The sequence below is a fragment of the Eumetopias jubatus genome, unplaced genomic scaffold (genome assembly GCF_037043125.1).
Source record: "Eumetopias jubatus isolate StellerSeaLion01/CBP00866 unplaced genomic scaffold, mEumJub1_p1.0 scaffold_11, whole genome shotgun sequence".
Taxonomy (NCBI): Eukaryota; Metazoa; Chordata; class Mammalia; order Carnivora; family Otariidae; genus Eumetopias; species Eumetopias jubatus.
Window position 1 is genome coordinate 76,739,361 of NW_028274817.1, and position 15,131 is coordinate 76,754,491.

At 41.8% G+C, this 15,131-nt stretch overlaps 1 protein-coding gene across 3 annotated transcripts in view; it reads right to left on the reverse strand.

Annotated features, from left to right (window-relative positions):
- Nucleotides 1-457: 457 nt before the first annotated feature.
- FAM120C (family with sequence similarity 120 member C) overlaps nt 458-15,131 on the reverse strand; it is a 100,516-nt gene continuing 85,842 nt past the window's right edge. The window contains exons 11-16 of one of the 3 annotated variants that reach the window (XM_028092873.2): nt 12,733-12,847; nt 10,873-11,082; nt 9,334-9,535; nt 6,022-6,160; nt 5,583-5,640; nt 458-1,591 (exon numbers count right to left, since the gene is read on the reverse strand). In XM_028092873.2, coding sequence (XP_027948674.1) covers nt 1,337-1,591; nt 5,583-5,640; nt 6,022-6,160; nt 9,334-9,535; nt 10,873-11,082; nt 12,733-12,847 — 979 coding nt within the window. In that variant the 3' untranslated portion in view covers nt 458-1,336. The remainder of the gene's footprint in view (nt 1,592-5,582; nt 5,641-6,021; nt 6,161-9,333; nt 9,536-10,872; nt 11,083-12,732; nt 12,848-15,131) is intronic. The other 2 variants (XM_028092874.2, XM_028092876.2) reach the window with 2 other exon arrangements.

Below are 15,131 nucleotides of genomic sequence, written 5' to 3' on the forward strand. Positions count from 1 at the left end.
AAATGCCCGAATCTTCCCCACGCCATTCCAACCTCCCTGTGTTCACTCTATGGGATGTGAGGGCTCTGTTCAAGATTAAACTTGTGACAACCCAACTGTTTGTTGTTCTGAACAGGCAATCTCTGGAAAGTACTTTTTGTCTGCTTTAGAGAAGCCCATCTTCACATAACTGATGGGCTGTGACTCAGTAAGGATTTTAAAGTGTGGTCTTTTGAAACCCACCACTCCATAGCAGTGGAAGCATTTCTGGGAAATTCAGTAAGTCCTCTGGGACATCACCATGTATGTATGTATGTGTGCATGCACGCACACACGCACACACACATATATTTATATATATAAAATATGTATAGATAAATAGATCTGTCTCTTTATATAAAGGGTATGTGTATGCATATAGATACACACATTCATATATACATCCACCCCCCCACACACCCACACACACACACACACACACACACACACACACACACACGCATGCACTGTCTTTTCAGTTCCCTTTCGACTCAGTTTTAATACATCGATTCCCACCCTTTCAGGGTGTGGGCAGCAGGGAGTGGGTGAACTGCGCCACATCTTCTATTTTACAAACAATGCATTAGTTCAGAGGCAGGAAAAATCTGCCCAGTACTTTTCCGACTCACTAGAATCCCCCAGTACAAAGGCCATTGGTAGTTTTTGTTTTTGTTTTTTTCTAAAGTGTATAAAATAAAATAACAAATAAAAATAAAATAACCAATACTATTTCACTTCCCTGAAAACATTTACCTATCTGATTGTCAGGCCAGAGTTAGAGGTGGTGGTACAAAATCCTGGGTGGGGTGAATGGGGAGAAAGAGTGAGAGGAAGGTACGGATTATATACCAAGGTCCCACTACTTCATAGAGGAAAAAGCAAGTTAGGAGGCCATAGACGGCAGTCCCTACCCTACCATCCATGGGTTTTGTAAATGAGCAACGTGATGAAGACTCAGAAAACCAAAGCTGGAACTTTTCTATAGGGCCTTACATGATGACACCAGATTTCTGACAGACACTGCCTTACTACGCTCCCAGGGGAGGCAAAGAGAATATTGGCACTTCGTATTCAATTTGAGAATAAGAGCTAGTCCTGCTGCCATTCATCTCTGCCAGAGCTTCCCCAGAAGCAGACCACTAAGTCTGGAGGTCCAGAGGAAGACAGGGAATGGGAAAAGATGAATACAACAGGACATCCCAATAAAATGCTGGATAAGTCTAGGGTAAGCATTTATGTCCTCCTCTAACTTGGGCCTACAATCAGAAAAGTATAGGTTTTCCTCTCTTCCTGATCTGCTGAAGCCATCTTCTGCTTGTTACCCCTCCTTCTGCTGTGCCACAGTTCCTAGCTTTTGCTCTCGTAAGCGGCTCTTCTCCCCATTCTTCGCAGGGAAGTAGCGGTTACCATTATTACACATGCTGCTGTCTCTGGGTAAGGCACACTGGGATGGAGCTGGAAGATGATGATCACTCTTCTCTTCTTTGATCAATGTGCCATTGTTTCCATTTACCTGGGAATGGGACCGACCCTGATGAGGCTCCAGGGACTTAGAAACTCCATCAGAAGTGCCCTGTCAAAGATGGAGAGAGTCAGTGGAAATGGTAATTACCCAAACATGTTCCTAAGCTAGCCTCCAGAAGCTGCTTCAGTTCTTCAAACACAGCAGAAAGCCCAAAGCTTGTTACCATCTAGTAGTACACTCTGATGACTGTCCTGAGAACTTAGGGTGACAACAGACGGATTTGACCAAAACTCAGTGACCATGACAACCACATAATAATGACATAGCTATCATTTATAAAGCTTTACAATGTATTTTTCTAATACTAGTAGGAACCCTGAATGGTAGACATGGTGCCCCATTTACAAAATGAGGAAGCTGAGGCTCAGAAAGGTTAAAGTAACTCACTCAAGAACACTCAGATAGAAAGTAGTGGGGTCAGGATTCCATGCCAGGTGGGTCAGTCTCTAAAGTCTATTCTCTTTAACCGCTGCACAATACTGTCCAATGCTGATAACTGGACATGTAAATGAAAGGAAAGGAAAATCAGAAGATCTCTGTGCACTATTCCACAGAATCTTTCATAACTAAAAACAGTCACCTGTTTTTCTGTTAATTCCAGGGACATGACTGCTATTGAAATGCTAATGACATGACCTGCATTACCTTGCAGTGCAGGGCTGTCTCTCCATGAATGTTATTAGGAAAATAGCAGCTTCCGATTGCTAAGTGGTTGGGCATGCCAGGTACTCTGTTGTCCATTTTATGAATAAGACAAATGAGGCTCAGAAAAAAGTAAAATGATTTGCCCAAGGCCACTGGCATGCCTAGACTTACATCCAAGTCTATTTGACTCCAAAGACCTCATTCTTTCCACTAAGATACAACACATAATGGAAATCTTATTTATCTATCTATTTATTTATTTATTTTAAATTCAATTCAGTGTAACAGAAATCTAATACCTGTTGAACCTGTGGTCAATTATAAATAATAATTTTTATTGAGTACTTCCCATGTTACGGGCTCTGTGATAAACACTTTATATCATTTAACATTCATAATAACTCTGTGAGGTAGATGCCAATTTCTCCATTTTACAGACAAGGATACTAGGGCACAGGGAAGTTAAGTAACTTGTGTAAGGTCACAGACCCAGGAAGTGGCAGAGCCACATTCAAAGCTAGATCATTTGGCTCCAAAACCTGTACTACATAGGCACTACTATAAAGTGTTGCTCAAGAACCTGGAAAAAAGATGCAACTAGTAAAAATCCGCACAATGGATGGAATTAGCTACCTGAGGGAGTCGACAAAGAAATCAAAACATTACCAATAAGTGACTTAAGAATCTGAAAATACACAATACTCCAGTGGCCTAGGAATAATCTCAAGAGGACAGGACTATAGGGTCACCCAGCTGGCTCAGTCGGAAGAACATGTGACTCTTGATTTCAGGGTTGTGAGTCTGAGCCCCATGTTGGGTGCAGAGATTACTAAAAAAAAAAAATAAACAGACTTTAGAAAAATAAGGAACGCAGGACTATAATGTAAGCAGATTTAATAAGCTGGAACAATGATCTCATACTCTGAAGAAAGGGTGACTGAACAGAAAAAGGAGAGTCATCAAGGCAATCAGCCGCAGCTGTGCCCAGAAACGATGCCTTAGTTAAAAACAAAGTCAACATGAGAATCTCCTTGGCCAGGCTACCTCTGGAGTAGATAACAGTATCCCCAGTAATCTTAGCAAAGAGAAACTTAAGATCATCTACCATCCCTTCTTTTCCCTTAGTTTCTTCATCTGTAAAATATAATAATACTATTTTTTTTTAAATTCCTATAAGGATTCAATGAGACACTCCATGTAAAGCACTTAGAACATGTTGTGCGTGGCACACTGTTAAGAAAATAAATGCTAGCTAATTGTTTTGATTCCAAGTCCCCAAGCAAACTTCCAATACCATGGTTTCCCTTGCAGCTTACACTTAAAGAAAGCAAGCTCTGGTAGAAATGGTTAAGAGTGTATGCACTAGGGTCAGCCAGACCTAAGTCTGAATCTTGTCTCTGCCAATTAGAGTTGTTATACTGCAGTGGAATCAGGACAGCACAGGGCTTTGGAATCAGCTCAGGATGGAATGGCAACACAGAGATTGACTTGATGGGTAATTTTGGGCAAGATGTTTCATCCTTCTGAGCCTCAGTTTCCTCCTGTTTAAAATGAGGAATAATAAACACCTCACAAGTATTTATAAGAGTGACCAGAAAAGAGTACGTGTATAATATATCACAATAATTACTGTGGAAAGTACTTGATTGAGGTAAAGTACTGTGAATTCGTACCTTTCACTAAATCTTTCACAGATCTTTCAGTATCTTTCACTCCCTCTCTCCTCCCCAAGGCCACTCTTTCAGCCATATCCACATAGCTATTTCTGTGATCTTAATGTGAGTCAACCCGAGAGATAGAGCTACTCTTATTGTACCAAAAAAAAAAAAAAAAAATCCGGTTTTTCAGACCATATACCTAATGATCAGACCCTGAATCATGGTGAGTTAATCAAGGCTGTATTACCTTATGGGAGCCTATCTGAGCGACCAGTTTTCCTTCTAGGTATAATCCCTTGTATCTTACTGAACAGCTTCTGGAAAAAGTTGAGAAGCTTTGGAAAAATCCCAAAGTCCTTGCTCTCCTTGCTCTCTGACTGGTGTGGAGGACTTACCATTCTAGTTCCATTTTTACCTCAAAATAACATTAAAGCAAATATGTATCTTTGAGAAAACATTAGACAATGGGGATTAACTGGATGCAACAGGGACTGTATACAGTCCCTGTATACACAGGAGAGCTAATTTGGGACTGAGAACATGTCAAAGTTGCTTTGCAGTATGGTCTCATCAGTGACCCTTGGGAGGATTAGAAACTGCATGTAAAATGTCTAGTAGAGGGCTTGGTAGAAAGGGGGCACTCAAGAAACAGCTGCTGGGGCGCCTGGTTGGCTCCGTCGGTTAAGTGTCCAACTCTTGATTTCAGCTCAGGTCATGATCTCAGGGTCGTGAGATCCAGCCCTGCGATGGGCTCTGTGCTGGGCATGGAGCCTGCATAAGATTCTCTCTCTCCCCTCTGAAAAGCAAACTGAGGGTTCTAGAGGGGAGAGGGGTGGGAGGATGGGTTGGCCTGGTGATGGGTATTGGAGAGGGGGCGTTCTGCATGGAGCACTGGGTGTTATGTGCAAACAATGAATCATGGAACACTACATCAAAAGCTAATGATGTAATGTATGGTGATTAACATAACAATAAAAAATCAAAGATAAAAAAAAAGATTCTCTCCCTCGCCTCTCCCTCAGCCCCTCCCCCACCCCTGCTCATGTGTACTCTCTAAATAAATAGGAAGGAAGGAAGAAAGGAAGGACGGATGGAGGAAAGGAAGAGAGAAAGAGAGGAAGAAAGAAAGAAATGGTAGCTGCTATACTATGAGGAGCCCAGCAGGCTGAGTCCAGTACAAGATTCTGATTCACTATAAGATTAGGTTCTTCATATCTGGGAAGAAGGGAATGTCTAATGAAGACCAGCACAAACTGTGTTATTAATTCAAGGTGTACATTAGAGGAAAGTTTAAGACCATTTTGAGCCATTAAGAATAAACAAAATGGCAACACTTCCTTCCCTCTCATATTCAGCAAAGGGCAAAGGCCAATTTTCTGAGCATCTCTGGTAGTCCCTCAGAAAGCCTGAGCAGCAGACAATCCCACTGTTAACTTCACTCTGGCCCTTTATGGCTGCACGTAGCACATACTATACTAGGTATGGGTGTTCAGGACACAGTGCCTGGTTTCTATCCTGTGGTCTCACTCAGGGAAAAGGATGACACTCTGCAGCATTGTGGGGACATCCTGGGCAGGCTAACCCTCACTAGTGACAGCTAGAGAGCAAGAGAATGAAATCAAATGCTGGGAGAAGCTAGGAAAACAGTTCTCCATGCCTGATCTGATCTTTTACAAGTTAGCTGAAAAGACAAGAGGTATCAAACAGAAGCTAGATAATCTCAAAACAGGGCTTACTTGTTTGTTTCCTTTTTTATGTCCTTTGGATCCTCTACCCGTCTGTTCTTTTCCATGCCTGTAGAAAGTGAGGGAAAAAGTGATCCTGAGGAACATATAGAGTCCACATCCACATTTTCACTTAGTTAACTACTCACCTCCTCTAGGAAGTTTGACCCTCTTAAGATGCCCCTCCTCTGTGTTACTACTGTAAACCTTTCTCTCTCTCATTTCTGTATCATACTAAATTGTTCTGTGTCCCATAGCCTCCTCTAGGGCAAAAACTTTTTCATTGAGGCAGGGAACTGAGTGTATGTTTGCTGAACTAAACTGAAAACTGGCTTTAAAAATGGAAAGTTAGTTAATGCCTCTTACCTTAATAGAAGTATTCAATAGTTGGGCATTTTCCCAATGGCACCTTGACTGACATTAGCTCATACCAACCTATTGGAATACATACCCTTTTCCTGGCCCACCGACAGAAACAACTTGCATGCCAAAAGAGCCTCGGCCCCTGGAGGACCTGCTGCCAGCCCACTGGCCCACAACCATCCCGGCAATCTCCAGTTTTCCTCCTTGGGGCGGGATTGGATGGAGACCTGGAAAGACAGGAAGAAGGGCAGTGAATGCTAAGTGCAAGGTAGGTAAGAGGTGGAAAAAAAGATCCTACAGCGCCCCCTACTCTGCTTATTTCCATTTCTCTATGATAAAGAGAAATAAAAACACTGGGGGTCTTTATATATATATATATATATGTTTATATATATATATCGTCTTTATATATATATATATGTTTATATATATATAAATATATATATATGTATATATATATATTTATATATAAAGACCTGTGGTGCCTGGGTGGCTCAGTCCTTAAGCATCTGCCCTCGGCTCAGGTCATGATCCCAGGGTCCTGGAGTCATGATCTCAGGGTCCTGGGATCAAGCCCTGCATCAGGCTCCTGGCTCAGTGGGGAGCCTGCTTCTCCCTCTGCCTGCTGCTCCCCCTGCTTGTGTTCCCTCTCTTGCTGTCTCTTTCTCTGTCAAATAAATAAAATCTTAAAAAACAAAAAACAAAAAACAAAACCTCTGTGGCGCCTGGGTGGCTCAGTCGTTAAGCGTCTGCCTTCGGCTCAGGTCATGATCCCAGGGTCCTGGGATTGAGCCCCCAGTCGGGCTCCCTGCTCGGTGGGAAGCCTGCTTCTCCCTCTCCCACTCCCCCTGCTTGTGTTCCCTCTCTCACTGTCTCTCTCTGTCAAATAAATAAATAAAATCTTAAAAAAAAGAATCTGATAACAACAAAGGTTCATAGTGGAAGCATATTTAGGGACGGGGGTTGAAGATCTGTAGCACATCCACTTTGGCAAGCTGGATGTGGATGACTCATTTTTCAGCTGCAGATCCTGGCACATAGTAGGCATTCAATATCTGTTGAAAGAAGGAGTGTCCTAAAATCTAGTTATTAGAAAATTATATGCCAAAGCCACTTTTATTTTCCCTTCTTTTTTCTTTTTATTAAAGTTTAGTTGGCACACAATGTTACATTAGTTTCAGGTGTACAACATAGCGATTCAAGACCTACAGAGTTACACTCTGCTCACAAGTGCAGCTACCATCTGTCAGCATGAAGCACTATTACACAATTCACTGACCGGATTCCCCATGCTGTACCTTTCATCCCTGTGACTTATCCATTCCATAAGCAGAGGCCTGTACCTCCCACTCCCCTGCACCCATTTTGCCCAGCCTCCCCACCCCCCACCTCCCCTGTGGCAACCATCAGTTTGTTCTCTATTTATGGGTCTGATTCTGCTTTCTGTTTGTTTATTCATTTGGGCCAAAACCACTTATCTTTTTTTCTTTCTTTATTTTTTATTATGTTATGTTAGTCACCATAGAGTACATCATTAGTTTTTGATGTAGTGTTCCATGATGCATTGTTACCACTTTTCTTTTCCTTTTAAGTTTTTATTTAAATTCTGGTTACTTAATATAAAGTGGGCCCAAACCACTTTTGATTCAAATATGTATCACTACACAATGGAGGCTCAGCCAAACTACCAAACTAAATGGAAAATAATGAAACTAAACAAAGTAATTTATAATTAATAAGCAAGAACAGCAACAGTTGAAAACCAGAACCAATTTAAGACAAGATAGCATATCTCCTTAAAATAGGAAATTCCAACTCCGTATATATGTATGAGCTCACCAGCACAGCAGAGCTTTGTAATCTGGCACAAAGGGAAGCCTTCATAGAATACAGAGTTCTAGTAAACCTTTAATTTTAGTTTATGGAAAAAAAAAAACGAACGTTAATAACCCTTCGCTCAGTAAGCAGGTTGCCAGTAAAGAGCCCTTCAATCATAGGACAGTGGGAGTCTAAGGAACTAGGGTACTAGCTAGTCCTAAGAAGGCTAGAAAGACTTGCATTTGGGGATCTTGTTGTGGCCTTTCAGGAGGCAAGGGGTTCTTCATGAACCACTAGTAACTGGAGACCAGGCATCACTGGGAGCTGGGACAATGGCAAGGACCTCCCGAGAACTTAGCCTTAATTAAGGCTGTCTTCTGAGACACAATAAAATCAACATGCAAAGAATGAGAGCAAGGATCTCTAAAGTCAGCTTCAAGGAATGGAATGAATGAATGGCTGGCTCCCTGGTTTATAAGGCTTGATCATTACCTGACTGAACAGAGCAGACATTCACACTGCTCATCTAAGTAGAGCCTTGATCCTAAATTTAAGACAGACTTCAACTTCCAGCTTTATTTTTTTAAAATGAGCAATAGACAACAAACAGGGGAGCCTGGGTGGCTCAGTCGTTAAGCGTCTGCCTTCGGCTCAGGTCATGATCCCAGGGTCCTGGGACCAAGCCCCGCATCGGGCTCTCTGCTTGCTGGGAAGCCTGCTTCTCCCTCTCCCACTCCCCCTGCTTGTGTTCCCTCTCTCACTGTCTGTCAAATAAATAAATAAAATCTTTTAAAAAAAATAGTCAACAAACATCTTCAACCATAGCAATGACACTCCCACCTGATCACAGAACCTTGATTTCATGTCAAAATGTCCCTATTAAAATATCCTGTTTTGCCAAGGTTGTTTGAATTATTAGGATCAGTATCTGAGCTACCTAAGCATGACTGTCTATTCGTCATTAAGCCACAGCTCAGGTGTCACCATGATTTATACTTATATATGCCTGTGTGTATGTGTGTGTATTTGTTTTCCCCACTAAACTGCAATCCCCTGGCGGGTACAAACTGTGACTTATTTCTCTCCATGCTTCTGGAAATGTGTCAGGCCTACCACCAGAGCAAAAATGGGTACATCAGGTATGGTTGTCTGTTGACACTGGTCATTTACTCTTACCTCCCATTTGGTCTTTCTGGAAGCTCCTATGTACATCTGCCTATGGGGAATGAGTGAGCTAACCAGCAACTATGATGATCCAGTTCACTTGAGATATAGTTCTCAAAAGTAATAAAGTAGCTCCTGGTTTCTAAATCAATTACTTTGTGAGTTTGGTTGGTGAGAGTCAAATCCTCAGGGACCAACCACCTCTATGGAGCATGGTCTGGGAAGTCAGTGGACTTTCTTTCCTAGGCTACACCCATCCCTGTCAATAAACTCCTCTTCAAACTACCACCACACAGCCCATAAGGTAAATTAGATAATATATATATGAAACTGTTGATTCTGTATCTGGCAATAATTACTGGATGCATTATTACAAAACAGACTGAGGATGACAAATACGTCATTCTTAGGTACTGACCAGCAAATCCCCGGCTCCGTCCTTGAGGGGGAGGTGGCATTGAGCCCATGGCTCGGGAATAAAGTGAAACAGGGTAGAGAGAGGGCACCATGGGAGGCACAAAAGTAGGTGATGGAAGTAGAGCCGAAGGTGGTGGATGGTTCATGTTGACTCCTTCAAGGATACTCTGTCTCATCTTTTCCACTTTGGTTGCCAGGTCAGCCTTCAAAGGAAGAACAGAATTAATAACAGCAACTGCCATTTTTTAAAAAGATTTATTTATTTATTTTAGAGAGAGATGGGGAGAGGGGCAGAGGGAGATGGAGAGAGAAACCCAAGCCTACTCCACAGAGTGCGGAGCCCGGCACGGGGCTCGATGTTACGATCCTGAACCAAAACGAAGAGTTGGACGCTTAACCGACTACATCACCCAGATGCCCCAACAGTTGCCATTTTTTAACTTCTATGTTTCAGGCACAGTATTGGGCACTCTAGGTATAGTTTCACAAATCTATTGCCATTAAGAGAACTGAGGTCTGGAGTTCAATGGCTCAAGGAGCCATACCCAGGAAAACCTGCCTGGCACTGTTTGCATGACACCAAACTATCATATTAGCTCTGACCGAGGGCTTGTGAGGCACACTGACTAGGTCAAGGAAGACAAATATAACCCTAAGTATTTACTGATGGTCTATCACACGACCAGAAACAGGCTAGGTTGTTTTTTAAGGGGGAAATAACAGAATTAGATGAAAGAATAAAACCTGACATACGCCAACCTTTTTAACCTTTTCCTCCATACCCAGGATCAGAGACCGTGACCTCTGTCCAGGATAAGTCCAGGCCTCTAGGCCAGAGGTCAACAAACCAGTTCTGAAAAGGGCCATATTGTCTCTGTCACAACTATACAACTCTGCTGTTGTGGGGGGAAAGCAGTTATAGACAATATATAAATGAATGAATGTGGCTGTGTTCCAATAAAACCTTATTGGAATAAAAATTCCAAGTTTTGAATTTTGAGGTAGTTTGCCAATCCTTGTTCTAGTCCCTCAGCGCATTCCCCCCAAATGGATAAAGGAGCAAGTAAGGGTGCCTTTCCTCATCTTTCCTAAGGCTTCAATGTAAAAAATCCCCTGCTTCTACTCTGTCATCTACTTTACCACCCTCTTCTAGTTCCAAACATAGTTCCTTTATGAAAGATATCATCACTTGCAAAAGTAACTTGCAGTTTTTTTTACAAATAAGGGAAATGAAATTCTAAGAACTGCAGGAAAGGCAGTATATCTGAGTATTCCATGGGAAAGAAATACTCAGAGTAAGAAAACAATATGAAAATTTGAAGTTCATAAAAAAATATTTTCCAACATATGATTTTATAGCATGTACATATCAGACTCTGGGCCTTTGGGCTGATCCTTGACCAAGTTAGGTTAATGGCAGACACATTCTCCCACTTCTCCTCCCTCCCTCTCCAATGTCTCTGCTCCTTTCCACCCTCTGCCCATTCATCCCCACAGCAGATCAGAGATGGCCCTCAGCAGCCGCCCAACTTGCTGGTACCTGGCCATCGCAGAGCTCAAGCAGGGATACTCGCTCTCGGCCTGCTTTAATTAACTTGCTCTGGAACAGCTTGCCATCGAAGTAAATCCAGGGGCAGCAGTGCTCCCACGGGACTGGTTGGCCACAGGCATCATTAGCAAACAGAGCTGTGTCAACCCCACTCATGAAGAGGGCAGCAAGCTGGATCCCTCGGGCATCCAGTTTCTCAATCTGAAACCACCACAGAAGAAAAACTACTATTAAAAACTTACTGTTATTGGTTACATTTACTCTTATCCCCGTTGTGTTGATTATTCTAGTTAAATCTGAACATGCTGCCTTTTAATTACAGACATTTGAGTGCACAAGTAGCTTCTATCCATGTCGTTCCAGGAGACAGTTTGAAAGATACTCATTACCCCCCACGCCCCCCAAAAAAGACATCAGCTTTAAAACTTTAAAAAGACACCATCTTGAGATACCATTTTTTTTTTCCCTGTCAAATTAGAAAATAATTTAAAAATTAAAGACAAAAAAGAACACCCAAAGCTGATGAGGAATGTTATGTTACACTTAAGCAGTATGTCAGTAGCCCTGAAAATGTTCACATTTGTTGACTCAGAAATTCTATTTTTAGGAATCTATTCTAAGGAAGTAGAGCTGAGAATAAAGCTCTCTGCATAAAGACCTTAATGATAACGTTACATATAGTTGGGGAAAACTGGAAACCAAATGGCCAATGTGATAATAATTAAATGATACATACATGTAATAAATTTATTACACTTTTTTAACACACAGAAAATATGTGCTATGTTGTTTAAAAATACAATATGTGATTACATCAACAATACCTCAACTATGTAGAAAATGCATGGCAAAAGATAAAGAAAACATCAAAATGTTTATATTTGTTATCGCAAGTGAGCATGTTAGATGCCTTCAATGGGAAAAGGGGAAGTACTTGTAGGTCCCCTCCTACATGTGATCTGGCCTCAGTAACTGCTTTAGTGCCAAGCAATATTACGCTTACTGTAAAAAGGAACCAACATTGTTTTCCTTAGACTGTTTTTGTCTTTCCCTTAGTTAACCTCACTCAAATTAAGATTTTTAAGTCCTACTGGACCACATCTTTTCCAAGTTCATCCTAGGGCCTCAAAAGACCATGGCTACTGAAGTCAGGAGAGGGGTGGCCTGCACTAATAGCTGGTCTAATAACTAGTATTACTGGATACTAAAAATATGCGAGACTGTTCTAATAAGTGTTTTGCATGGGTTATTTTATTTAATATCCTCATAACCCTACAAGTAAGGAAACTGAAGCTAGAGAGGTTAAGCAACCTGCCCCAAATTACACAGCTAGGAAGTAAGGAAGCCAAGATTCAAACCCAAGGAAGCCTGGCTTCAGAGCCTGCCCTCTAACCTAATATGTTCTAATGCTTTCAATTATATGGTGGATTTACTTTCTGCCTTATGTTCTTCTAGACTTCCCTCTAACACCCAATACATAGTATTATAAAGGGAGGGTGGACATTTACTCAGAAACAAACAGAAGACACCAGGAAAAATCCCCTGTAGAGTATCTTGCAAGAGTCAGAAACCCTGACCATGGTTTGTGGCCATGACTGTGGCCTATACTTGTACTGTATAATATCCATTTTTCCTGTCCATTCTAACCCATCCGTATGGGAGCAGCGGTAGAGGCACCTCTTGGTTTTATTAACAAACATACATGTTTGGCTAAAGTGAATCAAACATTTACCTGCAGAACTTATTCTTCTTCCCAGCTCCGGGGGGGGGGGGGGTGGGACAGGGGAAAAGACCAAAAGGAAAGCTATGAGCTCAGAAAAGAAAGAATTTAAGTGAGGAAGATCAAATCACCTTGAGTTCTTGAAGTTGATCTGGTTCATAAAGCTGGCTAGATACTGCCTGGGCAAGGAAAGTGTCGAGCTCATGGCGATGCAGGATTCGGCCACCGGGCCACTGAACCATGTACCTAGAAAATAAAAGCATCGTTATTGAGCCACAAAAGCTCATTTATTCATTTCACAAACATTTACGAAGCTAAGAACCTATCATGGACCGGACTCTAGACAAGGTTTTGGCAATTCCAACAGAATAAAGTAAAAGAGTCTCTGCCTTTGGTTGCTTACAATCTGGGTGGTAGAGGAGATAGGCAAGTGTATCAACAATGATGGGAGAGTGTGGTAAATACCAAGATAGAAGAATGCCCAGGGTGCTACATGAGCACAGAAGAGGGCAAGGCTGGAAAAGTGAGAGAGGTCATGCTGAAAAAAGTCAGCAGGAGCTGGGTTTCAAAGGGCCTGTAGAAATTAGCGAAACAAAAGGTGGGGAAAGGATGTTCTAGGTTGAGAGAACAGTACACATGAAGGCACAGGGTTGTGGAGTCCAGTATGATATAGCAGGTTCCATAATGCTGGAGCTAAGCAGGTTTGCAGTGACAGAAGGCAGGATTAGAAAGTAGGCCAGACTATGGAAACCAGTATGGAGGTTCCTCAAAAAATTAAGAATAGAACTACCATATGATTGAGCAATCCTATTTCTGGGAATATAGCCAGAGGATATGAAAACACTAACACAAAAAGATATCTGCAACCCCATGTTCACTGCAGCATTATTTACAATAACCAAGACATGGAAACTACCTAAGTGACCATTGATGGATGAGTGGATAAAGCAGTTGTGGTAATATATGCAAATACAACAGAATATTATTCAACCATAAAAAATGAGGAAATCCTACCATTAGCAACAATATGGAGGACGCTTGAAGGCATTATGCTAAGTGAAGTAAGTCAGACAGAGAAAGACAAATATTGTATGATTTCACTTCTATGTGGAATCTTAAAAAAACTGAACTCATAGGGGCGCCTGGGTGGTTCCATCGTTAAGTGTCTGCCTCTGGCTCAGGTCATGATCCCAGGGTCCTGGGATCGAGCCCCGCATCGGGCTCCCTGCTCCACAGGAAGCCTGCTTCTCCCTCTCCCGCTCCCCCTACTTGTGTTCCCTCTCTCGCTGTGTCTCTCTCTGTCAAATAAATAAATAAAATCTTAAAAAAAAATTGAACTCATAGAAAAAGAGATCAGAGTTGTGGTTACCAAAGGTGTGGGGGGGGGATTGGGGGAAGGGGAGGTTGGGGGAAAACTTCCACTTATAAGATAAATGAGTACTAGAGATAACGTACACGATGACTATAGCTAACACTGCTGTGTGGTTGTTAAGAGAGTAGCTCCTACTACGAACTCTCATCACGAGGAGAAATTTTTTTCTTTTTCTTTGTATCTATATGAGATGATGGATGTTAACTAATCCTATTGTGGTAATTATTTCACAATATATGTAAATGAAACCACCATGCTGTACTCCTAGAACTTATACTGTGATGTGTATCAATTTTTTTCTCAATAGAACAGGGAGAAAAAGGCCAGATCATGAAGTGTCTCAAAAAATAGGATTAAGGAATTTGAACCTTGGTTCTGAAAATATAAGAAGACACTTAAGGATTATCAGCAGGACAGTGATAGCGACTGGCTCACAGGATAAGAGACAAGAGGCATGGATAACAGTTGGGAGGCAACTGTAGCAACCTGTGGCTGAAGAGGTATGAACAAAGGCACTGGATCAGGGGATGGAGAGGACCAGGGTACAAAGACAAGAGCTATTGAGGAAAGGAGATAAATCCATAGGATTTGGTCATGCATGTTAGGAGAGGGTAAAGAAAAAAGAAGAGTCTAAGATTCCTAGAATTCTGGCTTGAGTAGATGGCCAGATGATGGGGCCATTCCCCAAGACAGGATATTCACCAACTAAAATAAGTATTCTTTTTAAAAATTATTATTATATTCAGTTAGCCAATATATAGTACATCATTAGTTTCTGATGTAGCGTTCAGCGATTCGTTAGTTGCGTATAACACCCAGTGCTCACTGATGAGTATTTGACCTGAATTTCATGAACTGAATATGTTTTTGTTTTTTTTTTAAAGATTTTATTTATTTATATGACAGAGACAGAGACAGCAAGAGCAGGAACACAGCCAGGGGGAGTGGGAGAGGGAGAAGCAGGCTTCCTGCTGAGCAGGGAACCTGATGTGGGACTCCGGGATCATGACCTGAGCCGAAGGCAGCCGCTTAACGACTGAGCCACCCAGGCGCCCTGAACTGAATATGTTTTAATATTCTAGGCACCAAGAATGCAGAAAGAGGAAGAGAAAGATGAAAATATACATCTATGTCTTTGTCTGTGGCTTCCTGAAGACC